This window comes from Ochotona princeps, chromosome 21 (genome assembly GCF_030435755.1).
Source record: "Ochotona princeps isolate mOchPri1 chromosome 21, mOchPri1.hap1, whole genome shotgun sequence".
Taxonomy (NCBI): domain Eukaryota; kingdom Metazoa; phylum Chordata; class Mammalia; order Lagomorpha; family Ochotonidae; genus Ochotona; species Ochotona princeps.
The window spans coordinates 21902273-21927366 of NC_080852.1; the positions used below are offsets into that span (position 1 = coordinate 21902273).

A 25094-nucleotide genomic window follows, 5' to 3' on the forward strand; every position below is an offset into this window, starting at 1 on the left:
TCTCTTCTGCTCTCCCATGTGGGCACAGGAGTCCAAGCATTTGGGCCATCCTCTGCTGCTTGCCCAGGCCCATTAGCAGGGAACCAGCTTGGAAGTAGAATAATTGGATATGAACTGGCCCATATGCAATGCTGTCAACACAGGTGGTAGCTTTACCGGTCATGCCACAGTGCTGGCCCATTCCACAGCATTGGAATATATGTGAGTTTGTCATATATGTGAGTCTGCTGCAGTGAAAGAAATGTTTACATTTTATCTGTGCTCTCAAGGCTCACTTGACCCTACCTGCTTTCAGTTTTTTGCTTTTGTTTTTATTTTTTTTAATTTTTGATAAGTTATTAAACAGCTCTAGAGCCAGTGCCGTTAGAACACTGTTTTGAAATTAGGAAAATTATGTCATCAAGTGAAACTGAAACAGGTGGCATTGCAGTGCTGAATTTTGGAAGCGATTCCTTGTGATGCAGCAATTGTGTGAGGAAGTGGTTTTTTCTTTCTCCTCATATAATTGGGGAGGAGGGAGGGAAGTGGTTTATACCCTCTTTGCTGATAATTCTGCCAGTTATTTATCCTTCACTGATTTTCATTTCATCCACCACCCACCACCGATTCTGTTTTACTCATTCATATCAGGCTAACAAAAGAGTTCTGAGTTATGAGAAAAAAAGGGAAAGGACAGGCATTTATTTCTTGCAGTTGTTGTCATGGGGATAAATACTTGGGAAAATGCAGGGATGCATAAATTACTGTAACCCTTTGTTGGCTATAAGTTAAGCCTTTCACATATCTTGGTTTACATTGGTGAAAATGGTTTGGAAGAAGTTTAGGACAATAGAAGAATTAAGTCTGTAAGGTGAATATAGTGGTAAATAGCTCCTAAGAACTGTTACAAATTGACAATGAAAAGATAACAATACATCCAGAAAAAAGCTAGCATGAACAAACAAAAGTTTAAGAAAATAAGTAACAGGCCCTAGATTCTTGCCTTGCAACTGTCAGGGTCTCATATGGGTGCCGGTTTGTGTCCAGGCTGCTGCATTTTCTACCCAGCTCCCTGCTTGTGGCCTGGGAAGGCAGTACAAGATAGTTCAAAGGCTTGGGACCTTGTGCCCATGTGGGAAACCTGGAAGGAGCTCCTGGCTTCAGATGGGCTTAGCTCTGACTGTGTGGCCACTTGGGGAGTGAACATGCGGATGAAGATCTTTCTTTCCTTCTTTCTGTAAACCTGTCTTCCCAATAAAAATAAATAAATCCTTTTTAAAAATAAGAACCGCCACTTTAAAAATAAAATGAGTAACAGATAATGTCCAAATCTGGGCTGTCCTGTATGGTAGTCACTGGCCACACTTAACTATTCAAGTGAATTACATTTGAAGTATTAAAAATCAGTTGCAATGACTGAATTTCAGTGGTTCAGTAGGCACGTCTGCCTGGTAGCTACCTAGTTGCAGCAACGTAGAAGCAGAATATTGCTGTGATTACAGACAGTTCCATTGGCTAATGCATTTCAGAAGCAAGATTTTCTGAGTGGCTCCATGACCTCTGTCTCCTATTTTTGACATCCTTGTAAAATCTTATGCACTTACTGTGTGGGCAGCACCTGTAGCTTACATATGTAGCAAAAATAGTGATACCACTTCTTTGGAAAGGCTATGTTATATGGCAGAGCTGCTGGGATAACCATTCCATTGATGGATGATGTTACCTTATATCAGAGTCCAAAAAGCCAACATTGTAGCATATCTATATCTATATCCATATCTATATCTGTATCTATATCTATATATCTAGAGAGAGAGAGAAAGGTCTTCCGTCTGGTAGTTCATTCCCTAAATGGATGCAACAGCCAGTTCTGAGCCAGGCTGAAGCCAGTAACCAAGAATTTCACCCAGGCCTCCCACATGCGTGGCAGAACCCAAACACTTGTGTCAACCTCCACTGCCTTTTACAGGCCCTTAGCAGGGAGGTAGATGGGAAACAGAGCAGCCAGGATGTGAATCAGCGCCCTTACGGGATGCCAGGTGTCACAGACAGCAGCTTAATCCTCTGCTGCAACATGGGTTCCTGAATGCTAATTTGAATTGTAGCTACTTTGTTTCTATCCAGCTCCCTGCTCATGTTTTTGGAAGTCAGTAGATAATGGCTCAAATACTTGAGTTCTTGCCATCCACATAGAAAACCTGTAAGGACTTCATGGCTCCTGACTTTGGCCTGGCTCAATCCTGGCTCTAGTGATAATTTGGGAGAAGAACCAGAGATTCTCTCTCTCTCTCTCTCTCTTTCTCTCTTTCTCAATGTGTGTCCTTCTTTATCACTCTGACTTATAAATAAGTAGATGAATACATTAGAATGAATATTTTGACTTACGAGAATAGAGAGAGATTTTTCTACCGTCCTCAAAGAACCAAAGCAGTCATGTTGTGAAGTACCTGGATAGAAGACCACATGACAAAGAACTCAAGGTGGACTGGAGGATTTGAGGGCAACTTCCAGCCAAGCTGGAAGTTTGGGAACCTCAGCAGTTCAGCTGAGCTGCAAGGAAAGGCATCCTGCCAGCAACCTGGATGAGCTTGGAAGCACAGTCTTCCCAGTTAAACCCACAGATGAGAAATGCAGCCTGGCCGACACCTTGCTTTCAGCCTGGGGAGATCATGAGCGTTGGGACTGGTGAGGCTATGCCTGGATGTCTGACCCACAGAAACTGTGAGATAATATATGAGAGCTGCTTCAGACTGCTAAGTGTGTGGTAATTTGTTAGGCAGCAAGGGAAACAGTGCTGGTCCAAATTATCTCTGGGAATTTCTGATAAGCCATGTCAAGGATGGACCACATCCTAAATAACTTGCTTTATCAACATTAGTTCTCTCCATAGAGAGAGAGAGAGAAAAAAAAGATTGTGACTTTCAGAAAGAAGTAGATAGGTCTGTTTAGTGTGTCCCATTTTGTGTGCAGGATCTCACAGAAGACCACAGACTTCAGCATTGTCTAAACAATGACTCAAATCCTACATCTCCTTAGATGTATGATGTTGGGAAAATGCTCTAAGTCTGATTCTCCACAGGGATGAAGCATATTTCACATGTGGACATTATTTCATTTGACTGAGATTATATTTTTTACATCATGTAGCACAGTCCTTGGTGTGGAACCTGACTCTTAAAAACACAAGGTACTTTAAACTTGATTTCTGATGTCAGGTAGGAAAAATATGGTGCATTATAACTGTAACCTCCTTTGGAAAACCATCAGATGAAATTTGCGTATTCTTACACCTTTGTTTTATATCCTGGTTGCTACACCCAGTTTAAGATTGGACGCCATAAAAATAGGTCTTGCACACACCAATTGCCATTTTTACTCCTAAGTTTCTTTGACTGTGTATTGTCTGGGCAAATCGCCCCCAACCTCTGGCCAGACTGCGGAATGTTGGTTTCCTCCAACATTAGCCCCCTGGGGGTCAATTTTCACAGTTTCCATATGTTTTTATATTACCCCAAACTGTAAATACAGCTGACACCCTACTCAATTGGCCCTAATGTGCCTATGTAGAGCAGGGGAGCTCTTGGCTTTTAGAAGGATATGATACTCTGTGGAATTGGGGCAATTATACGAATGTTTTGTTTTCACAGTTTTCAGATTCCCCCTTTTTTTATTTGAAATAAGTTGAATGATGTGCAAAGAGCAGATACAAGAAGGCAGTGGTGCAGTTTTTATTGTTTACTTTGCCCCATTTTGAATTAGCCCCAACTGTCCCAGAAGTTGTGTCTTGAGATCCATTTTCCGAGATTGGTGTTGCTTGTGCCACTTTGTCTTTCTGTTTTTGTTGAGCTTCAGCAAAAACTCCAAAACCCTTGTCTCGATTCCCTCCATTTTCACAGGAAGGAGGAACTCACTCAGTATAATACAATGATGAGCCGGGGTATGAGATCCAATAAATGCTTTTCCTTTAGATAACTGATTCTTCCTTCAGCCTTAATGATTTGTTCAAAAGGAAATCTGGTTGAGGTTAACAGAGTCAGAGGACAGAAATTAACGGGGAAATTGCATGTCACCCTGGCTGGTTTTGTGTTCCGCATCCTAGCTGAGTCCTTGGTGCAGTAATTGTTAAACCTACCTTCCATCCCAGAGCTCCTCTGGTGGAAAGCTAACATTCTCCAATGATGACCTCATCCATGTGGAGCTCTCTGGTTGTCAGCTGGGTTGCTGCTTAGGGACATTCCAGAGGTCTGGAGTGGCAGAACACAGAGTGTTCCAGAAATTGTCCAGAAAGTGTCCATTTCTGCTCCGCACATGGAACTTGCAGGCACTGCTTGGGAGAAGAGAAAGCAAGACAGTGGTGGGATGGAGCTCTGTGATATTCTGCTTGGTGGGTTGGAGGATAGAAGGTGGAGGATAATTTCTGTATCTAGAGGAAGAATTCTGGCTTTGACACCAGCTCCGGAACTCATTGCTCTTTTTGCATCAATAAAAGGATTAGGATGGGGCCTGTCTGATAGGATAGTTGTGAAGATTGAGTTAATTCATCTAAAGTGTTTAGGGTATGTCATGTGATATTGCAGAGTAAATAATATGAGCGTGTGCTAAATTGGAGACCAGGATTCTGCAAACTCTAGCCTATGTCCTGCTGCCTATTGTTCTGAATAAAGGTCCATTGGGGCACGATTATCTCCATTTGTGTACATGTCATCTGTGGCTGCCTTTGCACTGCAGTGAGAGCATGGAGGCAAAGTTGAGTGATATCTACAGAAGATGGAAGGCTTAGAGAAGCAGGCCAATTACCCAGAATTTCACTGACCAGTGTTTTAAACTGTGGAAGGCTTTCACAGTTGCATAAATGAGAACAAGGAATCAAGTTTTGTTAAACTAGATAGTTTTTTTTAATAACTATCTTTTGCTAGAGGAAAGAGGGAACAGAGGCGTAGCTTCCTGGTCTTTCAGTTTAATTTTGAAAATGATCTTTTTGGAAATAAGAATTGTGGCTTTATTTGTCTCAGCACTCACCTGTTTTCATCGTTAGTCCAGCATTTTTGTGAAACATATTTTTTTTGACTGGATACCAGTTTGCTGATAATAAACTGACATGCATGCTGTGAGATCCCATTGTTTTTCCTAGAAAGTGCTTTTCTGAAAACATGGGGAAGAACAATCTAAATTTATGAAATGCCTAGATGCACCATCTTGAATGAGTCTGAGTTTGCATTAAGCATGTGGCAAACTAAACGGGGCCTTTGAGAACACAAAGATGGAAAGCTTCAAAAGTCAACCAAGCAGCAATTGGATGATGGTAGCAGAGTAAGCGCTATGCTGGCCCACTAGGATAGAGAATGGAACAAGAAAGGTCTGAGCAGTATAGAGAAGGCACTTATTGTAGGATGAGGAAGACATGTGCTGTGACCAGGCAAGTACAACATGATTTGGAAGCTTCTCACAGGCAGATGTAACTTCTGAATAGAGCAAGGCTTCCTGGAGGACGTGGCAGTTACAGTGACGCTAGAGAGGTATGGATGAGTTAACTGTGATGAAGGAGCTTGGGTAAGAGTGATAGGAGATTCTCAAAAGGAAAACTGCTTAGGCAAAATCCTTGAGGATAGTAGGAGTTAATGTGTAGTGCCAATAGAAGACTGGAGAAGCAGTTTGAAACAAGTCTTGGAGAAGGTGGGAATTAAATCTGGTGGGAGTCATTCGAGAAAGGCACGTGTTTTCACCAGTGGTAGAGATCTAATGAGACATTTAAGTTGGAGGGATATACAGTCCCATGAGTGCACTTTGAAAAATGGGTTACATAAACCCATTATAATTCTTGTCCACATTGGCGATGATGTTAATTTGGGCTGAAAAGGATGTGACAAGGAGTCATTCCTTCATGTGGATGAATGCTCTATGGATGGACTCCGTCGTGGTAGAACTGCCTACCTGTTGGTAGGACAGTCCCTACCAACAATGAAATGGGTGATTACACTTTGTGGGGGGTGCTAGGAGTCTGGAGCATAGGATGCAACTAGAGAGCTTTCCAGCTTTCTGTGGATTTGGCGCCCAGAAAAGACCCCTTCGGGGAGCTATTTATACTGGATACTGAAGGATGGAAATCAGCCTTGGTAGCTGCGACTACCCTGGAAAAGGCATACCAGATAGTAGGAATAGTGTGTGCCTGTGTTCTTCAATATGAAGTAGTGTCTTGATTCTAAGGGGCCACTGCATTCTGGATGCTGAGGCTAAAAGTGAAAATAGATTGAGTCAATACTGTTTTGTTTTTTGGGGAAATGGGAAACCACTGGAGGATTGCATGCTGACAAGTCCGTGATCTGATTGATTCTGAGAAACTCGCTCTTGCTGCCACGTCGAGAATGCTAAAAGAGGAGCACGAGTAGAAGTGGGGAGATGAGGGAGAAGAAAAGAACATCACGGTCCAGGCAAGAAGTGATGGTGGCTTGAGCTTTCCTGGCAGCAAGGGGATGGAGAGAAAGAGTCTGCCATTCCATTTCCCTGTCCTGGAGTTCCCAGGAAATATATGGAACCATGGTGTACTGAAACAGAGAGATTGGCTGGGCAGGCGGAGATGGCAGAGAATTTCCTCCTTGGGTGAATTTGCCAGCAGCTCTGACTGTGTGAGCTGAGAAGCCCAAGCACCTAGTACAGCCTCCAGTAGGAGAGGCATATAACATGACAGCCCACTTCAGTGCTTGGTGGTGAGAGCAATAACCATCCCAGAGCTCTCAGATGAAAATGACCACCCTGTGCTCCCTGCGTCACCAGAACTAGGTGGGAGGCCAAGTGATAAGAAATTTATTTGGTAAATAGTGAGTCAGAGCCAGGCTTGTTAGTCAGTCCTGTGACTCTTACAACTGTGTGTGGTCTGCTTGCTAGCAAGGGTATATCATTATTGAGATGTCATGGATAGAATATTGAATCTTGAAGACACTGAGAAGCAAGCCTTGACTTTTTGCTGTGAGGCTCCTTTTGTTCAAACGTTCCCCATTCATCTGGATGGGGAATGGTGCATTTGTCGTCTCCTCTACTCTCCATCCCTGTCGCCTTTCCTAAACACTGTCCCCGTCCCGCCACCCTGTCCCCTACCCTGACCTCACCACCTCCTCTCTTGCTTTGAGTCTCAGCATGTCGATCCCTTTCAAAGTTGGGGCAGGAGATTCTCTAGGATCAGGATGAGGGAAAGCATTTGAGGGAAGACAGTCCTTCAGAGCCTCCCCAGAGTGAAGTGTGTGCAAGGGAAACAAACCTTTCTCTAGCTAATGGTGACTACTGCCTGCTGTGTCACCTGGTGAGTTTGCTCCCTAGGTCTCCTTGCTTGGGTGGAACATCAAGGGTAGGGTAGAGGAGAGTGGTGTCAGGGGCAAAGGGTGCAGGTTTGTAAAGCATTCACTATGTGCTAGACAGTGTTTTAAGAGCCTTAGGTTTGCTGAATCAGTCCATGCCCTCATGCTGCATTGAGTTAACGTGGCCAGAGTTCCAGCATCGTAAGGGATCCTGCTGCACATTGAATGCAGTCAATCTGACAACAAAACTGATTCCTGAGTAGCTTACTGCTGCTTGACCCCCTTGATCATGAACAGCCTGAGAGGACTATCTGTACCAAGGAAAGCTACAATGCTTTCTGCTCCCAGAAAACACTACCTTCAAAGTTTCAAATCTGAACACGTAAGATGTTCTTTATTTGATTCTGTGTATATCTCACATGCAGGGTAAGAGAAATGATGTCTCTCTAGGATGCATTGGTCTTGTGTGCTTCATCTGAGGGTGGCCTTGCCTCTGGGTCTTGTCTGGACCCTTGGACCACAGAGGAGGTGGAAGACAGGATGATAGTGACCTGCAGGGAGCAGAAACTGTAGGGAGAGCATAGAGGAGGAAGAAAATGAGCAGAGCAACCAAGAGAGAAAGCCTAGAGAAGGACAGGTTTTTCTTGCACCCTTCAGGAAGCTGTTTGAGATGGCCTGGACCTTGTATTGGGCTGCCTCTCTGTACCCTGATGCCAATTCCATCTTCCTGCTAATGATTACACTAAGAAGCAGTGGATAACTCAAATACTTAGGTTCCTGCCACACACATTGGCAGACCTGGATTGATTGCTAGGCTCCTGGCTCCAGCATCCATGCTGTTACAGGAATTTGTATTTGAAGAATTAACCTAGATAAATAATTTCTCTCTCTCTCTCTCACTCTCTCTCCCTCCCTCTATCCCCTTCCCTCTATCCCCCTCCCTCCCTCTCTCTCCCTTTCTCCCCTTCTCTCCCTCCCTCCCCTCCATCCCACCTTCTTGCCTCCCTCCTTTCCTCCCTCCCCCATCTTCCTCCCACCTTCTTCCCTTCCTCCTTCCCTCCCTCCCTTTTTTCTGATATTTAAAAAATGCAAAATCTGCAAGTCAAAACATGTTTTATTTGTTTCTATTGGAAAGGCAGATTTGTAGAAAAAGGAGGGACACAGACAGAAAGATCTTCCATCCACTGGTTCACTCTCCAAATGGCCCCAACAGCCAGAGCTGAACTCATCTGAAAACAGGATCCAGAAGCTCCTTCCAGGTCTCTCATGTAGGGTTCTAAGGCTTTGAGCCATCCTCCACTGCTTTCCCAGGTCATAAGCAGGAGGTTGAAAGGGAAAGGAGTAGATGGGATACAACCCAGTGCGCATATGGAATGCTGATCTTGCAGGCAGAGGATTAGCCAATAGAGCCATTGAGCCAATCCCAATCAAAAATGTTTTTAAAAGGTGTGTGGGCTGGGGGAGGAACTGGGCATGATTTGCAGGATTTTGACAAGAATTTAAGTAGTGAGCCACTGTTGAAGAAGTGGCCCAAAAGTTGCTTTTGAGAGACTGTCACAGGATTGAGAATCTAAGACATCAAGCTGTTTCTCAGCCTGCTCCAGTCCTGGCTCTTTGCTGGGAAGAGAGCTGCATTCGAATAGCCACCATAGGACAGACTGTTGTTTTTGTTGTTGTTGTTTTTCTCCAGGAAGACATATCATGCTTTTATGCCATTTCTACTTGCTATAAGAATATGTTTAGGATAATTGTAGCTTTCTAAAACTTGTAGCTATGCTGAATAGGATTTACAAACTTAAAAACAATGGATGCTCTGAGTAGTTAAAAGTAAGATTTTATGATTGGACTTTCTGCTTGCAATATGCCTTGTCTGCTTGCATTGTGTGTATGTGTGTGGCCCATCTGCTTATGTCGTCACTGTAGGCTCTCAGCTCACTTCCCCTTGCTCGTTATGGCTCTCCTATAATACATCCATTAGGAGCAAGTGCCAGGAATGTAACTCATCTTATTATTAAGGAATAACACAAGTGGAAGCTAAGCATGTGACAGAAAGTATCGAATAATACATTCCAAAGCCCATTGTTTGAGGCATTGGGAATACTTGTCCTCATGGTGTGGGAAACAGGAAAATATATGTATGTGGTATTACATAAGACTTAAGTACATTATTATTAGTGAGGGGTGAGACAGAGTGAGCCTACTTGAGTCTGTTCTAAGCATTTCACTGGTGCTAACTCATTAGTCCTTCACAATAACTGTGTAAGTTAGACACAATAATTATTCCCATTTTTATATGGGAGGTTACTAGGGTAGGGATGCACCATTGTGGCTGTGGTGGGTTAAGCCAAGACCTGTGATGCCAGCATCCCACACACACAATGCCACTCTCATGTTGCAGCTATTCTGCTCTGCTCCAACTTCTTGCCAATGTTCCAGGGATGGCAGCAGAAAATAATCCAACTTCTTGGGGCTCTAACTCACATGGGAGACTAGGAGACAATTTCTGGCTGCTGGATTTGACCAGGCTCAGCTCTGGCTCTTGCGGTCATTTGAGGAATGAGTTAACAGGTAAAAGGCATCTCTCTTGTTTTCTGTCTCGCTCACTGTACCTTTCAAATAAATAAATAAATAAATGTTTAAATAGAGGAAACTGGGGCACAAGGAGGTAGGGAATTTGCCCATAGTCACACAGGCAGAAAGTGGTAGACTTCCGATAGCAACCAAGGCAGTCTGGCTCCAGAGTTGATAGTACTAGTTAGTGTATAATCGCAACTGCAGGAGGAATCATGTCGCCATTCATAAAAGAGTCACTGACTACTCCAGGGTCCCAGGAGCAATAGCTGCCTGACTCTTTGCCCTTGGCTTTGCAATAAAAACCTGCTTTTTTTCTTCACCAACCTTATATCACTGATTGGCTTTTTGCACTTCAGGCAAGTGGATCCAGTTTGGGGATTCTACAAAGCTTCCAAATGGGGCAACCATTGTTAGCCTTGGTATCTGATCCCAATTTGTTCATGAGGGCTGCATTTTGACAAGGTATGACTTGATTGATGAATCTGATCACTCCCCCTCCCCTCATACTTTTAGTTTATTATTATTTTTTTTGTATCTTGCCTATATTTTTAAAGACATTTCCTTAGAGAAAATGTTCCCTCCAAATAAACTATTTTTTTGAACATAGAATAGGTCAGTCTCTGGCAGAGCCTTGGGACCACCTGAATTGTCACATTGGATAGGACTTTGGAAGGTAGATCTTAGTATCACTTTCTACTGGGGAATACAGCAAGAAGATATGCATTCCAGTATGTATTCCAGAGGTCCTAGCTTCAAATTTTAGACACATAAAGAGTTTTGTCGATGTTAGCACATTGCTTTATTGAGTGCAAGTTATCCATCAGTCCCTTACACATTTCTTCCTTAAAAATGCTGTTAGGCTACCCAGTCCCACTGGCTTATGTCTGGAGGTGCAGCCCAGCCTTGCTGCGCTGTTTGTGTTCTCCAAGGGAAGTCCTTGTGTTACTTTTCCTGACTCACCTGCCTGCATCTCCCATAAATTGCCCTTTCCAGCTGTGTTTCAGCCAACCCTGGGTCCTCTCTGCAAGACATCTCAGAGCTGAATCTTGTAGTGACTGGAATCCTGCTTCACCTGTACCCCAACCCACTCTATCCTACCTCTTCCACAGAAATACTTCTCCCTTTTGGATTCCCAGGGACCTTATATATATATTTTTTTTTTTAAGAGAAGGTTTGACTTACAGTGTTATTGGAAAGCCATTACTCTATGGCAGGGGTGTATTCATACTTTCCATGTTGCCATTGATAATTATGAGCCCAGGTGATCTTTTTAAAATTTTTATTTCTTGGACCCAAAGCAGTAGCCTGGTGGCTAAAGTCCTCACCTTGCACACGCAAGGATCCCATGTGGGCACCAGTTCTAATTCCGGTGGCCCAACTTCTCATCCAGCTCCGTGCTTGTGACCTGGGAAAGCAATCAAGGACAGCCCAAAACCTTGGAATCCTGCACCCACATGGGAGACCTGGAAGAGGCTCCTGGCTCCTGGTTTCGGATTGGCTCAGCTCTGGCCATTGCGGCCGCTTGGGGAGTAAATCAACAGATCGAGGATCTTTCTCTCTGTCTCTTCTTCTCTGTGTATCTGACTTTACAATGAAAGTTAAAGAAATCTTTTTTAAAAATTAATTTCTTTTGTTTCTTTGAAAGGCAGAGAGAGAAAGATTGATTTGCCCTAAGCTAGATTACTTCTCCAATGCCTACAATAGCCAAGGCTCAGCAGGTTGAAGCCAGGAGCCTGGAACTCCATCTGGATCTCCTGCCATGGATAACAGGAACCCAAACACTTAAGCCATCTTCTGCTGCCTTCCAAGATGTGTATTAGCGTGAAGATAAAGTAAGAATCAGAGCCAGGACTCACACCCAGGACTCCAGTGTGAGGTGCCGGAGTCTGAAATGGTGTCGTACCTGCCACAGTGATTGTTTCATTGCCTTGCTCTGCATCACTGTAACTGGGCCATATCCTAGAACCACTGGAAACCCAGCTGTTCTTCCTCAGTCACTGGAGTCTTAAATAAGGTAGCTATGCAGCAACGGTTGAAGAATGCTGAAGACAGGACCCTCCACAGTATCAGGGCATCAGTCCCGGGTTTTCTTAGCTGCTGATTGTTAATTCAGGAAAGCTATGGAACATATGTGTTTGGAATTTGTTTCTTCGATTTGGAAAAACATTGCAGTATCCCTGAAAGTAAGGTCTGTATGTTCAGAGGGCATAAAGAACTTTGTGAGAGTTCTTTATGTAAATCATATTTATAATAATCATTTTGTGGCATTGGTACTTTTGGGGAAAAGATTTAACAGTTGGCTCAATTTGATGGTGTGCTTCAAAGTAAAAAAAAAAAATGTTTATTTATCAACATGTCCTGTAATCAAGCAATCTCACTAATCATGCTGACTTCTCCGTTGCGACCTATTACAGGGCCAAGGAACTTGAAAATGTGCATACCCCCAAGTTTGTAGGAGTTTTGGAAATACTATCTCCTCATTCTGTTAGAAGCCAAGAGATCATTTTTAACATCTTTATAGCCACCAAGAGGTACTTTTCTGAAAGTGCCCATGGGAGTTTTTTATCAGCAGGATTCCTGATAGAAGATTATTTGGATTCATAATCAAGTCTCTGAAACTTGATTTTATGGAGGTGGGAAGGAGTGGAGGAGTGCATCATTTTATGCGGAACACACAGAAGCATTTCTTACAAGGTGCTGGTTTCTTTTGATTTTTGATTATTTGAATTTGATATTCTTGGCGCTTAACCTATAGTTCTTCATATGTTTGTTCTGGGGGTTAAGCCTCACTCAGCAGTGCTGGGGAGAATGGACTCAAGGGCTTAGCAAGGAGCCGCAGTGATTCTGCTCCCCAGCCCTTCTCGTTTGGAGTCACTGGTCCTAAGCCCTCTGGCCAGCCCTCCTGCCTCCTTGCGTGTTGGATTAGATTTACAACAGCTGCTGTGGACATGGTTGCCTAAAGCTGTGGAATGTTTAGCTAAATGCTTCTGGTGAAGTAGTTCACACCAAGTCTGTGGCTCCTGGTATTTTTTGTTTTTAATTTTAAATGCCCTTTAACCATAGTCTTTTATGCACTTGATCACTCTATCATTTTGTACCTTGACATCCTCCTAGATCCGTTAAGAAGTTTTACTTCAAGCACCAGGACTTACTTAACATTTTGATTAACCAAGCTGTTATTCTGTTTGAGCTAAGTGATGACAGTGTATTTGATTGGAGCCCTGAAATTGTTATTTTAAAATCAAAGCAATGGATTATGATCTCAGAAGAAGAACATGATCCAAAAGAATAATAATAATTAGAACAGCAACCAATTATTAGAAAAGAAGCACCCCACTGTAGAACACTGGACCCTGTGTGTCCAGACCCTGACGACCTCTGCAGGTTCTTCTCCTGCTCTTCCCACCCTGGGGGAGCCTCACTCTGCTTTCCAGTTCTTTGAAGTAGGCACCTTGTGGGAGTTGTTTGCTTTGTTCTCTCTGCCTCTGCTGCCCTCGCTCTTGTTGACTGTTTCCAGCCTCAGCTTGGCCACCACGTCTAAGCCATTTCCTCCCACCCAACTTCTGTTCACATATATACACATCACTATCTTTAGCCACTTGATATTTATTTCCTTCTGCATCAGAAAACCTAACTTGTATCTCTGCTACCTCTGTGTCTTGCCCACTGTCCTCCAAACTCCAGATCAGGTACAGACTACACTTAACACTGTTCTCACTGTAGCCTCACTGCATCCTGGCAGCTGACATGAAGTGGGTACCCAGAACCTGATTTCAGTGGGACATTCAGAGGTCTCAGCCTTTTCTAGAGCTCATAGCAGGATGTTCTGTGCTTGGGGCTTCCTGACTCTAATGCAGCAGCATGATCTTCTAGTGGCTGAGTGTAACCAAACTGTGCTGACTTTTCTCAGGCATATGAAGGATCAGAATAAGAAGGTGGCCAACCTCAAGCACAACCAACAGTTGGAAAAGAAGAAGAATGCCCAGTTACTAGAAGAGGCCCGCAGACGAGAGGATAGCATGGCTGACAACTCGCAGCATTTGCAGGTGAGCTCGGGCTTCTCTTCTTATAATTGGAGATGGACTCTCTCTGCCGTGGAGCCATTGCTCTGGGAAAATGGGCATGACTCGGGTGAACTTGCCTCTGCCTTGAGCCTGGCACTCACAATGTACTTCCAAGGAACCCAATGCATCTTCTTAACTGTGGAACATCATTTTCAAAATGGTACCCAAGAAAAATCAACTTGGGTGGAGCACTAACAAATACTGCTCACTCGGAGTTTCTTGGTACCTGTACTTCACCTTAAAAGGTAAGAGCTGCGTCGGTATAGTTGATAAGAAGCATAAAACTCCTCATGCATCGTCTTTATCTATTTTTTTAAAGTTGTTTTAGATTTGATGGGAGGAAAATATGTGTTGTCACAGAAGATGTTTGAAAATGGTTATGGCTAGCAGATCTCAGACAGTTTACAAACTGGTGTTGTTTTGTTGGAAACGTTGAGGCTCAGACCTGGATCGTTGCTCTGTTTTCTCCATGAATTAGTTATCTCTATTTGACCAGTCCTTTCTTGGAAAACAAATGACCTACTGAAAAACACCAACTTTTCCTCATTAACCATCCCCATTTTTGGCAAAGGATCTTCCCCCATGTGCTCAATAAAACATTCAAACTAAAACAGGGCATTTGCTTTGAAGTTTCTTTATTCCAGTGTGCCTTTAAATGAAACAGTTCAAGTTCTCCTTGGCTGGATTTCATGTTAAATTTACTTATTAATTAGCGTCTTTCTCCAGTTATATATAAGGTTTCCTCCTTGGAGATGGAAGAACTTAGATAATTTCAGTATGTACTTACAGTTCATCTGCTTAATTGAATGAAGGAGAAATAAATAATTATTCCAGAATAGAAAACACCTTGCTCAATGTGGAGTCCATGAGGGAGACTTGATCAGTGTTAGTTTCACTGAATCTTTTTTTTTCATTGGTGCTTCATCTGGAGTATTCACTGAATCATATAATGGCAGCATGAAGTCCACTACTCAAATGTGGTCCCTGTTTTGCAAGGACCAATAAGTTACTTGAATTCCCAGCTTCCCATGTCCAAGGGTTTCAGGTTTCAGTGCCCCTCCACCACTTCTCTCACTGTCATAGAATGTGTTAGATTGGTGATTAAGGACTGAGAGTGTAATAACTCAGTATAGACATTTTAATGGTCCTTCCAACCATCTAGTCTCAGTTATTCCTCACAGTAGTATTGGTGATTTTGCATATGGATAAATTAGAGTCTCAGAAAAGTTATGAAACACCATTTCAGTAAAGAATGGCCATGGACCTGGCTGCAGGTTTGCTTGCCTTTGGGAACTGATATAAAAGGAACAGTAACAGTGGTAGGTACCATTTATTGAGTGTTTCAGTATGCTGGGCACTGTGCTATGTAAAGTGACTGCTATTTAATTCTGTGTCTGCTGGGTTAAACAGGACTCTGCTGTGTGACAGGAACACAGCTCAAGCTCCATTATGGGGGAAAAGGGAGAATTTGATTCAATTCACTGAAAAGGCCGGGACTGAGTGTCTGGCCTTGCCCACAGGTGTTCCACCAGTGGCAGCAGGTTCTGCCTCCTAGTGGCTGCTCACAAGGATGCTGTGCTCTTTGTGGCCTGGACACGCAGGGAGGTCCTACCTAAGAGATAGCCACCAGCAGCAGTCTTCCCTCTAACAAGGCAGAAAGCCCTGGGGAAGGAGAGTACCTCTGGCTGGTAGACTAAGCATTCAGTGATAGAACGTGCACAATGACCAGGCTAGGGGTGGGCTGTGTGGTCCCATGGAGCCTAGAGGAAGGGAACAACTTCACTTAAATCCTAAGGGGCCAGATGCTGTCCCGCCATAAAGAAATAACTTTCATTACTGAGAGGAGTTCTGGGCAGATGATGCCACAGCTATATGTTGCATCCTACAGGAGTAGATAATGTTATCCCATTTGCTATGTGAGAAAAAGAAGGTGCTCAGAGATGAACTAACCTGCACAATATGGCCTAGCTAGGAAGCAGCAGAGCTGGGACTTAATCCTAGATCCAAGAATGAGGGTCCTGAAAAATTAGAAAAGCAAGGAAACCGTAGCGTGGCAAAGAGAATTTTTGTGGATCAGGTGGAATTTGAGCTGAATGTGCATTGCCTGTGTGAGAGATGGAGCAAGACAGGAAGCCTTCCTTTCAAATCAACCGTCAGGAAAGGTACAGGAGTTGGATAGAGTAAGATACAGTCAGGACAGAAACAAAAGAATTGTTTGGCAGTTTTCAGTGAATGAGTGTTGTATTCTTTAACTACTCTGGGGCTGGAACATCCAAGTTTCATTCCAGACTTGAAAGTTTACCAACCGAATGTTTGGGGGAAGGTTATGTAACCTCCAGAAGCCTCAATTTATTAATCTGTAAGAGGGGAATAATAGGGCCCGGCACGATAACATAGTGGCTAACATCCTCACCTTGAACGCACCAGGATCCCGTATGGGTGCCAGTTCTAATCCCGGCAGTTCCACTTCCCATCCAGTAGGGAGCTTGTGGCCTGGGAGGGCAGTCGAGGACAGCCCAAAGCTTTGGGACCCTGCACCTGTGGGGGGAGACCTGGAAGAAGCTCCTGGCTCCTGGCTTCAGATTGGCGCAGCTCCGGCCATTGTGGGCGCTTGGGGAGTGAACCGTCAGATGGAAGATCTTCCTCTCTGTATATCTGCCTTTCCAATAAAAATAAATACATCTTTTTTAAAAAGGAGAAGAATAATAAATGTATCTACTTCTGAGTTGTTGTGAAGGCCACAGAGCCAATGCGTGTGAAGAATTGATGATTATATGTAACGTAGGCCATGCTCAAAATAAGTGTTAGTGAGTAACTGTCAGTGCAATAAGGAAAAAGTGAATGAAATGTTTAAAAAGAGAGAGGTCAGTTAGATTCATGGACAGTAACACAGTTTTGCCCTGATGTGCATTGAACATCAAAGTTTACTTTTCTATATATAGCAATTTCTTCTTTTCGAAGAACACATCTAGTTATGGAAATTAATGTCTTATTTTGGCCCATGAACTTTTGTGTAGCAGTATTTTCATAAGGGGCCTTGCCTTTATAACTACCTCACAGACCTATTTATAAAAGATAACATGGTCTGGAATTGCTTAGTTGCATTCCTGACCACCCCAAATAAAGGATAGCATTGGAAATGCAATAAAAGTGATCACGATTAATTTTGATGAAAATGTCTCTGGTTAAGGTTAATAGAGAGTGAACCTCCCACTGTCCTGGCTTCTTGAGCAGATGGATTCAGATGCAGTAATCACTGCCTTCTAAAGAGAGCTTTCTGCAGGCACTTGCGTTTTTAATATGAATGTTGGTTTAGTGCTGTAAATATAAGTCAACCAGGATTTGAGTTGGTTCATTAGTTGATTAAACAAACTGGGGGTTATACAATTTGCACTGCTATATTCACTATATTCTATGCCAGTGTTTTCTAATGATTGGATACCCTCGCTTCATCATTTCAACCAATGACTTAGGAATTCCAAGAATATATCAGGTGGCACATTGTTTGCAGTAGTAGCTGTTGGGTTACCCTTCAAAGGAGAGTTTGAAGAGATTCATCTATTTGGCACAGAAACCAGAGATAGAATTGAATAAATGTTATTTGTTGTTCAAACCAGGATACAATTGAAAAAGGCAAAACCCGGGCCACCTCATCCAAACCTGGACATATTGTCATGATACAAAACCTTTCAGAAACCTGACCATCCTTAGATCTTATGTTTATGATTTTGTGGGAAAGAATTGTAAACACCTGCCTTCAGGGTCTAAAAAGTCTGGTATTATGAGTAGGAAATAGGTTGTTATGTAAGAGCAATGTTGATGTTTGATTCAGCTTTTATTTTCTAGTTTTATTAGGCATTATCAACTAGAAATTACTAAAGTTATGAGTGTGTAACCTAAGATTCCAAATCCTAGTGGGTTCAAGACATCAGCCATTTATTATCACAGGTTTGCACACTGACTGAATGGCTCAGTGGCTCCAGGATGGTCTTCGCTGGGGACCTTTGTTATTCCCTGATGTCTGGGGCTAAGTTGGAAAACTAGTCCATGTGTATTCATTCTAAGGCTCAGGCTGAAGAGGCATCAACAACCCAAGAAAACTCTTCTAATGACAGTCATTCTGGCACAAAAAAGAAAAAAAGAAAAAAAGTAAAAATTAGGAAAGGACTCCTAAGGCCTCACCTTGAATTGACACTGTGATTTTTACTCTACCCACTGGGCAAAACACGGCCCATGGCATAGTGTGTTCTGCCCGGAAAGAGAACATTGTAAAGGGAAAGCCAGGAGGAGGGGTGAGGATTGAGTCCAATCTATCAAAACAGACAAGATTCAGAGAACTATTTTTCGATCATTAGAGAAACAATAGCATGAGCATTACGAAAAGTTTGAGTGGATGTAATTGCTAGTGGTGAGGACTCCAGGAAACTTGAGTCAAAGAAGGACCACTAAGCTGTGGTTGAACACACAGAACCACTTAGTTGTCTGAGACAAATGATAATATATGAATTTTTATGGGAAATGTATGGATTTTTTGAAAGTTGGTTCAATCTTGTAGATTCTCTGAGGGTTTTATTGGAGCCTATTTGCATGTAAATTATCCGCTGGCTTGTGGTTGTCATGGCGTAATCTGGCACTCTGACCCTACAGGGTTGATATGATGGAGAAGATAAAGACACAGAGAATGTGCTCCTTGCTACTCAAGGAGGGGAGGGGGGTGGAGGATTAATATTAAAGAGTCCTCTTTATGTCTGAAAATACCTTAAACTGTTGCTTCTCCGAAGAACTCATCCATGTGCTATAGAATTTTTTAAATAATTATTTTTAAAATGAATATGTTTTAAATTTTTTTTAATTTAATGATAGAGAGTTAGAATTCATCCACTGCTCTACTGCCCAATTGCCCACAGTGGCCAGAGATAGGCCAGTACCAAATCTGGGAGCTGGAAACTCAATCCAGATCCCTCATAAACCCAAGCATCTGAGTCTTTACCACTGCCTCGGAGGGCACGCACTTGCAGGAAGTTGGAATCAGGAACACAGTTGGGTATCCAACCTGAATATTCCAATATGGGGTACGGGCATCTTAACAGGGAGGCCAAATGCCTGCCTCAAGAGTGTTCTTGATTTAATATGCTAGATCTTTTTGTTTGTTTGTTTGTGTTGGCAAAGAGAACAGGCAGAGAAGGATAATGTACGATGGAATTAACCTGTCCAGTGTTCAAATCCTGGCTGTTTTTATCATTAGGTCAAGGCCTTGAGTAAGACAGAAAACCTCTCTCTGGCCCTCACATTTACATTGTTAAGTGGAGATTAAAATGTTACGTCCTTGGATAGGTAAATGAAAGTGAGGTTTGTCCAAGAGTCTAGCACTGCACCTGACCTGAATTCAGCTACCAGAGGCTTTTTTTTTTTTTTGTCCTGTAGAGCTTTTAAACATAGAAGGCAGTGACCGCTGGGACATCACCCTGCACATCCTCTGACACTGTTTTAGATTGGTGAATAATACAGTTGGAGAACATACACTGGTAAATAGAAGTTTCTAACACGTGATATAAAAAAAAGCCTTTTGAGCAATAAGGAGGAACAATTAAAACAGATTTTCAGGCTAATGTGGAATTAAGTGTGAAAGATCATGAATTTCTTGTGTAATTCCATAGAACGTTTCCCCCAGGACTCAGATTATAGCACGTGCTATTTATGTCTGGCCTTGGGACTTTGGGCTTCTGTGTGTCCCGTTAGAGCCTGCTTGGAGAGTTTTCAACAAGGTATCTTTCTGGAGATTCACACAAAATTGTCATTACCAGCATGGGATACATTTGTTTTTCAACTTCCAACTTTTTCCTGCTGAGTAAATATGCCAATTGGAAATCCCAAAGGACATCTTTGTAGCTGTTGGCTACATTTTTCCCTGTGCAGCTTATAGAGCTAATGAACTAACATTGTAAGAAATGCACGGGCCAATATTTTATGCTCCCTTTCTGTTGTATGTCTGCAGAATTCTCTTCAATTTATTGCCTAAAAACTAAAGTCTGTTCTTGTGTGCTTCCGTTTCCAAATTATAGGTTCCCAGGGAACTGTAAACTTTCTTCTCTGCCAGTGGTTAGACTCAAGTGTGATCAGTTTGAAAAGCAAATGAATGTTCCCATTTATTCTTTTAAAAAAATAAATAAATAAAGCTAGAAGCAATTTTATTTTTCAGTTGGTGCAACCTTGTACATCCGTATTTTTTTATCCCCCCCCCCAACCGAGGGAACTTGCTTTCCTCTGCTCCTCCCATTAGAGTTGGAATCACCAAACAGAGGAAGTGCAACAAACAGCACAGACCTCAAAAATGCACAGCTTTCAGCAAAACATATAGTTCATGATGGAGTTCCCAAGGTCTGACTTGTTGTTGCTTTTTTGTGTGTGTCAATGGAGATGTACATTTTAAGCAGCAATTTTTAAGTCTTCTATCTATGTGTTCATCTCTCCAACTCAATATATTCATGGCTTTTTGCAGTTCCTAAGGTTAAAATGGTTATTGTAATGGTGGTCTGCATTCGTGTATGATGGTACCTTTGCCTGGGAACAGCCAATGAGTAAGCCTCACCAGCACAGCCCAAGGATTCCTCACTATTGCAATGCAGTGATTGAGTTCCAAGTTTTTTACAGCTCTTGGATGGGCATGGTGTGAAGTAATTTAGGGAGGCTCTATCTTGGCCATCATTTTCCAATGCAGGTCCGCATGCTACAAACTGAAATGAAAATCCACATGGGTTCTGACGTACATTGGAATGTAGCAATGTTTAAAAAAAAAAGTGCCTGAAGAAAAATTAAGTACTTAATTTGTTGGACAATTTCCTACTGGATGGGTAGTGATGGGGATTGGGGATGTTCCACTAAGTTGTGGATACATCCTGCTGAGATACCACCGGTTGAACTGAGCCTCACCCAGCAATTCCAGACTCCATGCATAGTTTCCGACCAAGAGAACTACTCAAGTTTTGTGAATTTGCAGAGGACCATGGTACACTGATGAGCGGGACTGATGGTTAGCACAAAAGTGCTCTCTCTCCCCAGGGGTTTATTTCAACATTTGTTTTTCTTTCATGTTGTAATCCCCCATGAGCCAAAAACGACTCTTGCTATAGCAAGTCCCCTAAGGCAGTGTCGGAAAATCTTATTTGACAATCGGTTTCTGGTAGCCTTGAGTTGAAGTCGTTATTCTTTGTAGTAACTCATAGTCTGTCAGAGGTGACAAGCCGTCCTCCTGTGCAGTGTTATTTAGGAACTAACCATTTGTTAGAAACATTCCAAGAAGCCAAACGAAATCATGTAAATAAAACTCTTGTACATGGAGTTTTTCAGTTTTTCTTCTTTCTTCCCTGTAAAGTATGTCTTGTTTTTCCTAATGTGCAGTAACTTGCATATTTCTTCTGAGAAACGTCTTCTGCTTTTTCCTGCGGATTTGTGACCTAATCCTCCACTTCATACAGCCCCTCTGTACAAACACAATATATTTCTATGGAAAAGAGAGGTTTACCCTTAATCAAGTGTTGCCTAATCTACCTACTAAATTACCCCCTGGAGATGGAGTGGGGTTCATTATTCTTTTCTGAAGGATTTGCAGGTTTTACTCCGCTAGGGGCTCACCAGCAGTCCTTGGCAAAGTGAATGTTTGTTTGCCAGGGCTGAAGATCTTGCAGAATGAAATGCAACATATTTGTGACATGAAATCATCTTTATTATAAGATAGAGTCTGGAGAGACAAGGTTGGGAGGGGCCTGGGTTGGAGACTGGAGTCTTGCTAGAACTGTTTGGTAATCTCACATTTCCAGAGGGGGCTGAGAAGGAAGATCTCGTTTTGTGACTAGTATATGCTGAAATAGAAATGTGTAAGGGAAAGGCCATGTCTGCCCTCCTGTGAACGCCAGCGAGAACTTGAACTAGACGCTGTCCTAGAGAAACAAGCACACTGAGCACTTAGAGGAGGAGCGAGGGCTGGCATTGTAGGCTGTCTGTCTTCTGTGTAATGCTGTAGGCTGTCTGTCTTCTGTTCACTTTGGCCTCTAGTCTTCCTTTGGGGTGAAACTTGGCTACAAACTGGAGACACCTAATTTTATAAGAGTCAGCACTGATCATCAATTTAGTCACTAACAATTGATACACCAATACAATACATAATAAAATGATACAAAAGTAATAGTTCAATAACTAGCATAGCCCACTTACACCAGAGCCCCATATTTTTTTCCATAGCACCTTTTACTGGTAGTGAGAATTGGTTGGCAAGTGTGTCTGGTCTCCATGCTATAGATAAGGAAACTGAAACTTAGACTATTGATCAGTAACTCATGGGTCTTCCTGAAGGCAAAGCTTTGAGAAAGGGGCCAAAGTTAAGTCTCAACCTTTGAACACTGAAGATAAAGCAAATCATTCTCCATCGGTTTCATGCAAGTGAGAACTTGATCATGCGTTCTTGGGAGCATCTGTGTGTTTTTCTGCTTAAATCCATAGCTTGAGTAGTTTTAATTTGCAAAGTAGTCACAATGAAAGCTTTGCTAAAGAACTTTCAAGGCAAGAGGGCTGAAAGAAGAAAATAATCCTGACAGCACACCTTATTTATTTTTTTCCGAGATAGAATTTATGTAATAACTCACTCACGGGACTAGTGTGATCCCTAGGGAGCAATCATGTTCAACATGCATCAAAAGAATCCAGTCCAGTGTAGCCAGCTCTCCCCAGCCAGGGTAATTACCACAGGTTTACCCTGAGATATCATACCCAGAGGTTAGGCAGTGGGGCACCTGCAAATCACAGTGTGTGTCACTCTGACATCAATAACCTCTTTCTAATAGATGCTAGTATTTCAGCACATTGCTGCCCAAGGCAGAGATCTGGGTATGGTTAATTTTTAAGAAATGTTAACTTTGACTTATGACTTGTCCAAAGCATTGCTAAGTTGTATATTCAAACACTCAAGATTAAGGAAATGACAATCAATGACATAGGCAATGATTTAGATAGAAATCTTGCAAAAGGAAAATACGACGATAAAATCTGTTGTTATTCACTTAATAGTCTCTCCTGTAATACATGTTTGGGAAGTGGGTGACTTGAATTTATGGCACTTTTAATTTCTTTTCTGCTATTACGTTTTCCCTCTACATCTTATTTATGTTGCCTGGGAGAAGCCCTGCAAAGTTGGGCAATTTTAAGTTTTTCTTGCTAGAAAGGACTTCAGAATTTATTTAATACAAGCTCTTTGTTTTGCTGTTGAGGGAAAAGGGGCCCAGCAAAGGCAAGAGAACTGTTCATGATTCTAGAGGTAGTTAGTGGTAGAACAGAGGCCAGACTCCAGCCTTTTCCATCCTTGTCTAGTGTCTGGTGTGCAGCCCTCTGGTTCCTGCAGTAAGATTGGAATGGTCAGAATCCCCTAGCTGAAATATTAAGTCTCTGTCCTTCAGCACTGGATTTAGAATACTTATCTAAGATGACATAAGATTACCTTTCACGCTAAACTAAGATTTACACATATTTTCTACTTACACATATTCTATAATTTTCTGTGCTCCACTTGTATTTAAAACTATATGACTGAAGAAGTGGCCAAGTCAGCAGCGGAGAAAGTTGCAATGACATCATCATACAGGCTTAGCACTCCTTGTATTATAAATAAAAGTTAGTTTAAGCGATCTATATCTTGTCCTCATTGATAAAAATACATTGCTCATGCAGAGACTCAAGAAGTCTCTTGTCAGGGAAAGCAGTTGTAGATTGCTTGAAAATTTCAACAATACTGATAACTGCTATTTTTACTGAGCAATGAAGCAAGGCTAGGATGATGTCTTTGTTGGGTTGTCTGGGAGAGTGTGAGTCTGAGGTTGGCATGCACGAGGGTTATAAGGGATACTCCTAGGAGGTGAGGGAAGCAGGATGTGAATAATGTAGTTGTACTGAAGGTGACAGCACCTCTCATCAGTTGCTTTAGGGTTGGGATAGCCATTTGGAGAGTGCATTGATCCTAATCAGTAATGCAGGGCTGGGCTCTGGTACCGTATTTCCTAAATCAGTGGATGGGAGCTGCTGTTAGGGAGGGATGTAAACTTGGCAGTGCAGCTGTCAGGAAAGCACAACCCTGGTAGCTGGGGGTGAGCACCTTAGACTTGTAGGGGCCTCTGGACAGTGCCTTGCCTCATTCACAATGTGTGTTACACACTTTTCCTCTGCCAGCATGGATACACGCAGCTGATACCAGAAGTCTTGTCCACCCAGTGTCACAACTCTCAATACAAGTCATTAAAAAAAAATCATAGTTGACCAATTTGCTTTGTGCAAACACTGGGTTGTTTAATCATCAACAAACTAATGAAATTGCTGGTGTCATTGGGTTCATTTTACAGATGACATGGTTGAGACTTGGTGATGTTAAAGGAAGAAAGAGCCAGCATTCTTCTTTTCCAGGTCTCAGTCAAAGCCAGGTAGTTCTCTGTCATCTGGATGGAACTGTTCTTTTTATGCTCCAAAGACAGAAAACCAGGTAACATAAAGCCTTCTCTTAGCTGATTTCTTAAATATGTGAGGGGCTCTGCCTTCAGCTCAGTAAGCTGACTTCTCAAGTCTCTAGAAAACTTTGTGCTCCAGGCATTGTGCTGCCTTCTGGGATTTAACGATGTGTGAAATAAATTGTTTACCCTTGAATATCTCCAGTTTATTTCTCTTGGTTAGGGTCCCCTTTCCTCGGCCTTCGATATACAATAAGTTCTGATTGTAATCCAGCACCCACATCTCTGGGCTGCTTCCTGCTCTAGGATGACAGATCATTTGAAAGAAATAGCAATAAGGTGTACTTGCAGCTCGAGCCTTGCTGTGGTGAGCCAGAGCAGAGGCCTTCTGCCCACAGCTCTGTACAGGTTACCAGTGTGCGAGTGGGCAAGGAGTAAGCACAACAGGCAGAAATCTGATTTCTAGTCAAATCACTGATGAACTGTGAGATTTCAAACAAGTGACTTGTTGTTCTCTCTGGACCACCATTTTCTTATTTTCTTATCTTCCAAAGCAAGAAACTTGCACTGGGACAAGCTCCCCTCCAGGCGTGAAATTCAGGGTATCCAAAGATACTGAAAGGTGCATGTACCTGACGATTTAAGATGCCTTCCAGCACCATGAGCAACTGGAGTTGCTGCTTTCAAAGCAGAGTATGCACATC

The 25094-nt window shown here is 42.5% G+C and overlaps 1 protein-coding gene across 11 annotated transcripts in view; it reads left to right on the forward strand.

Annotated features, from left to right (window-relative positions):
• Nucleotides 1–25094, forward strand: part of ERC2 (ELKS/RAB6-interacting/CAST family member 2) — an 899314-nt gene that overhangs the window by 481944 nt on the left and 392276 nt on the right. For all 11 annotated transcript variants that reach the window (XR_009247350.1, XR_009247349.1, XR_009247351.1 and 8 more), the window contains one exon: nt 13753–13888. Coding sequence is in view for 8 of the 11 variants with exons in the window: in XM_058678726.1 (XP_058534709.1) it covers nt 13753–13888 (136 nt within the window). In the remaining 3 variants the exon portion in view is untranslated. The remainder of the gene's footprint in view (nt 1–13752; nt 13889–25094) is intronic.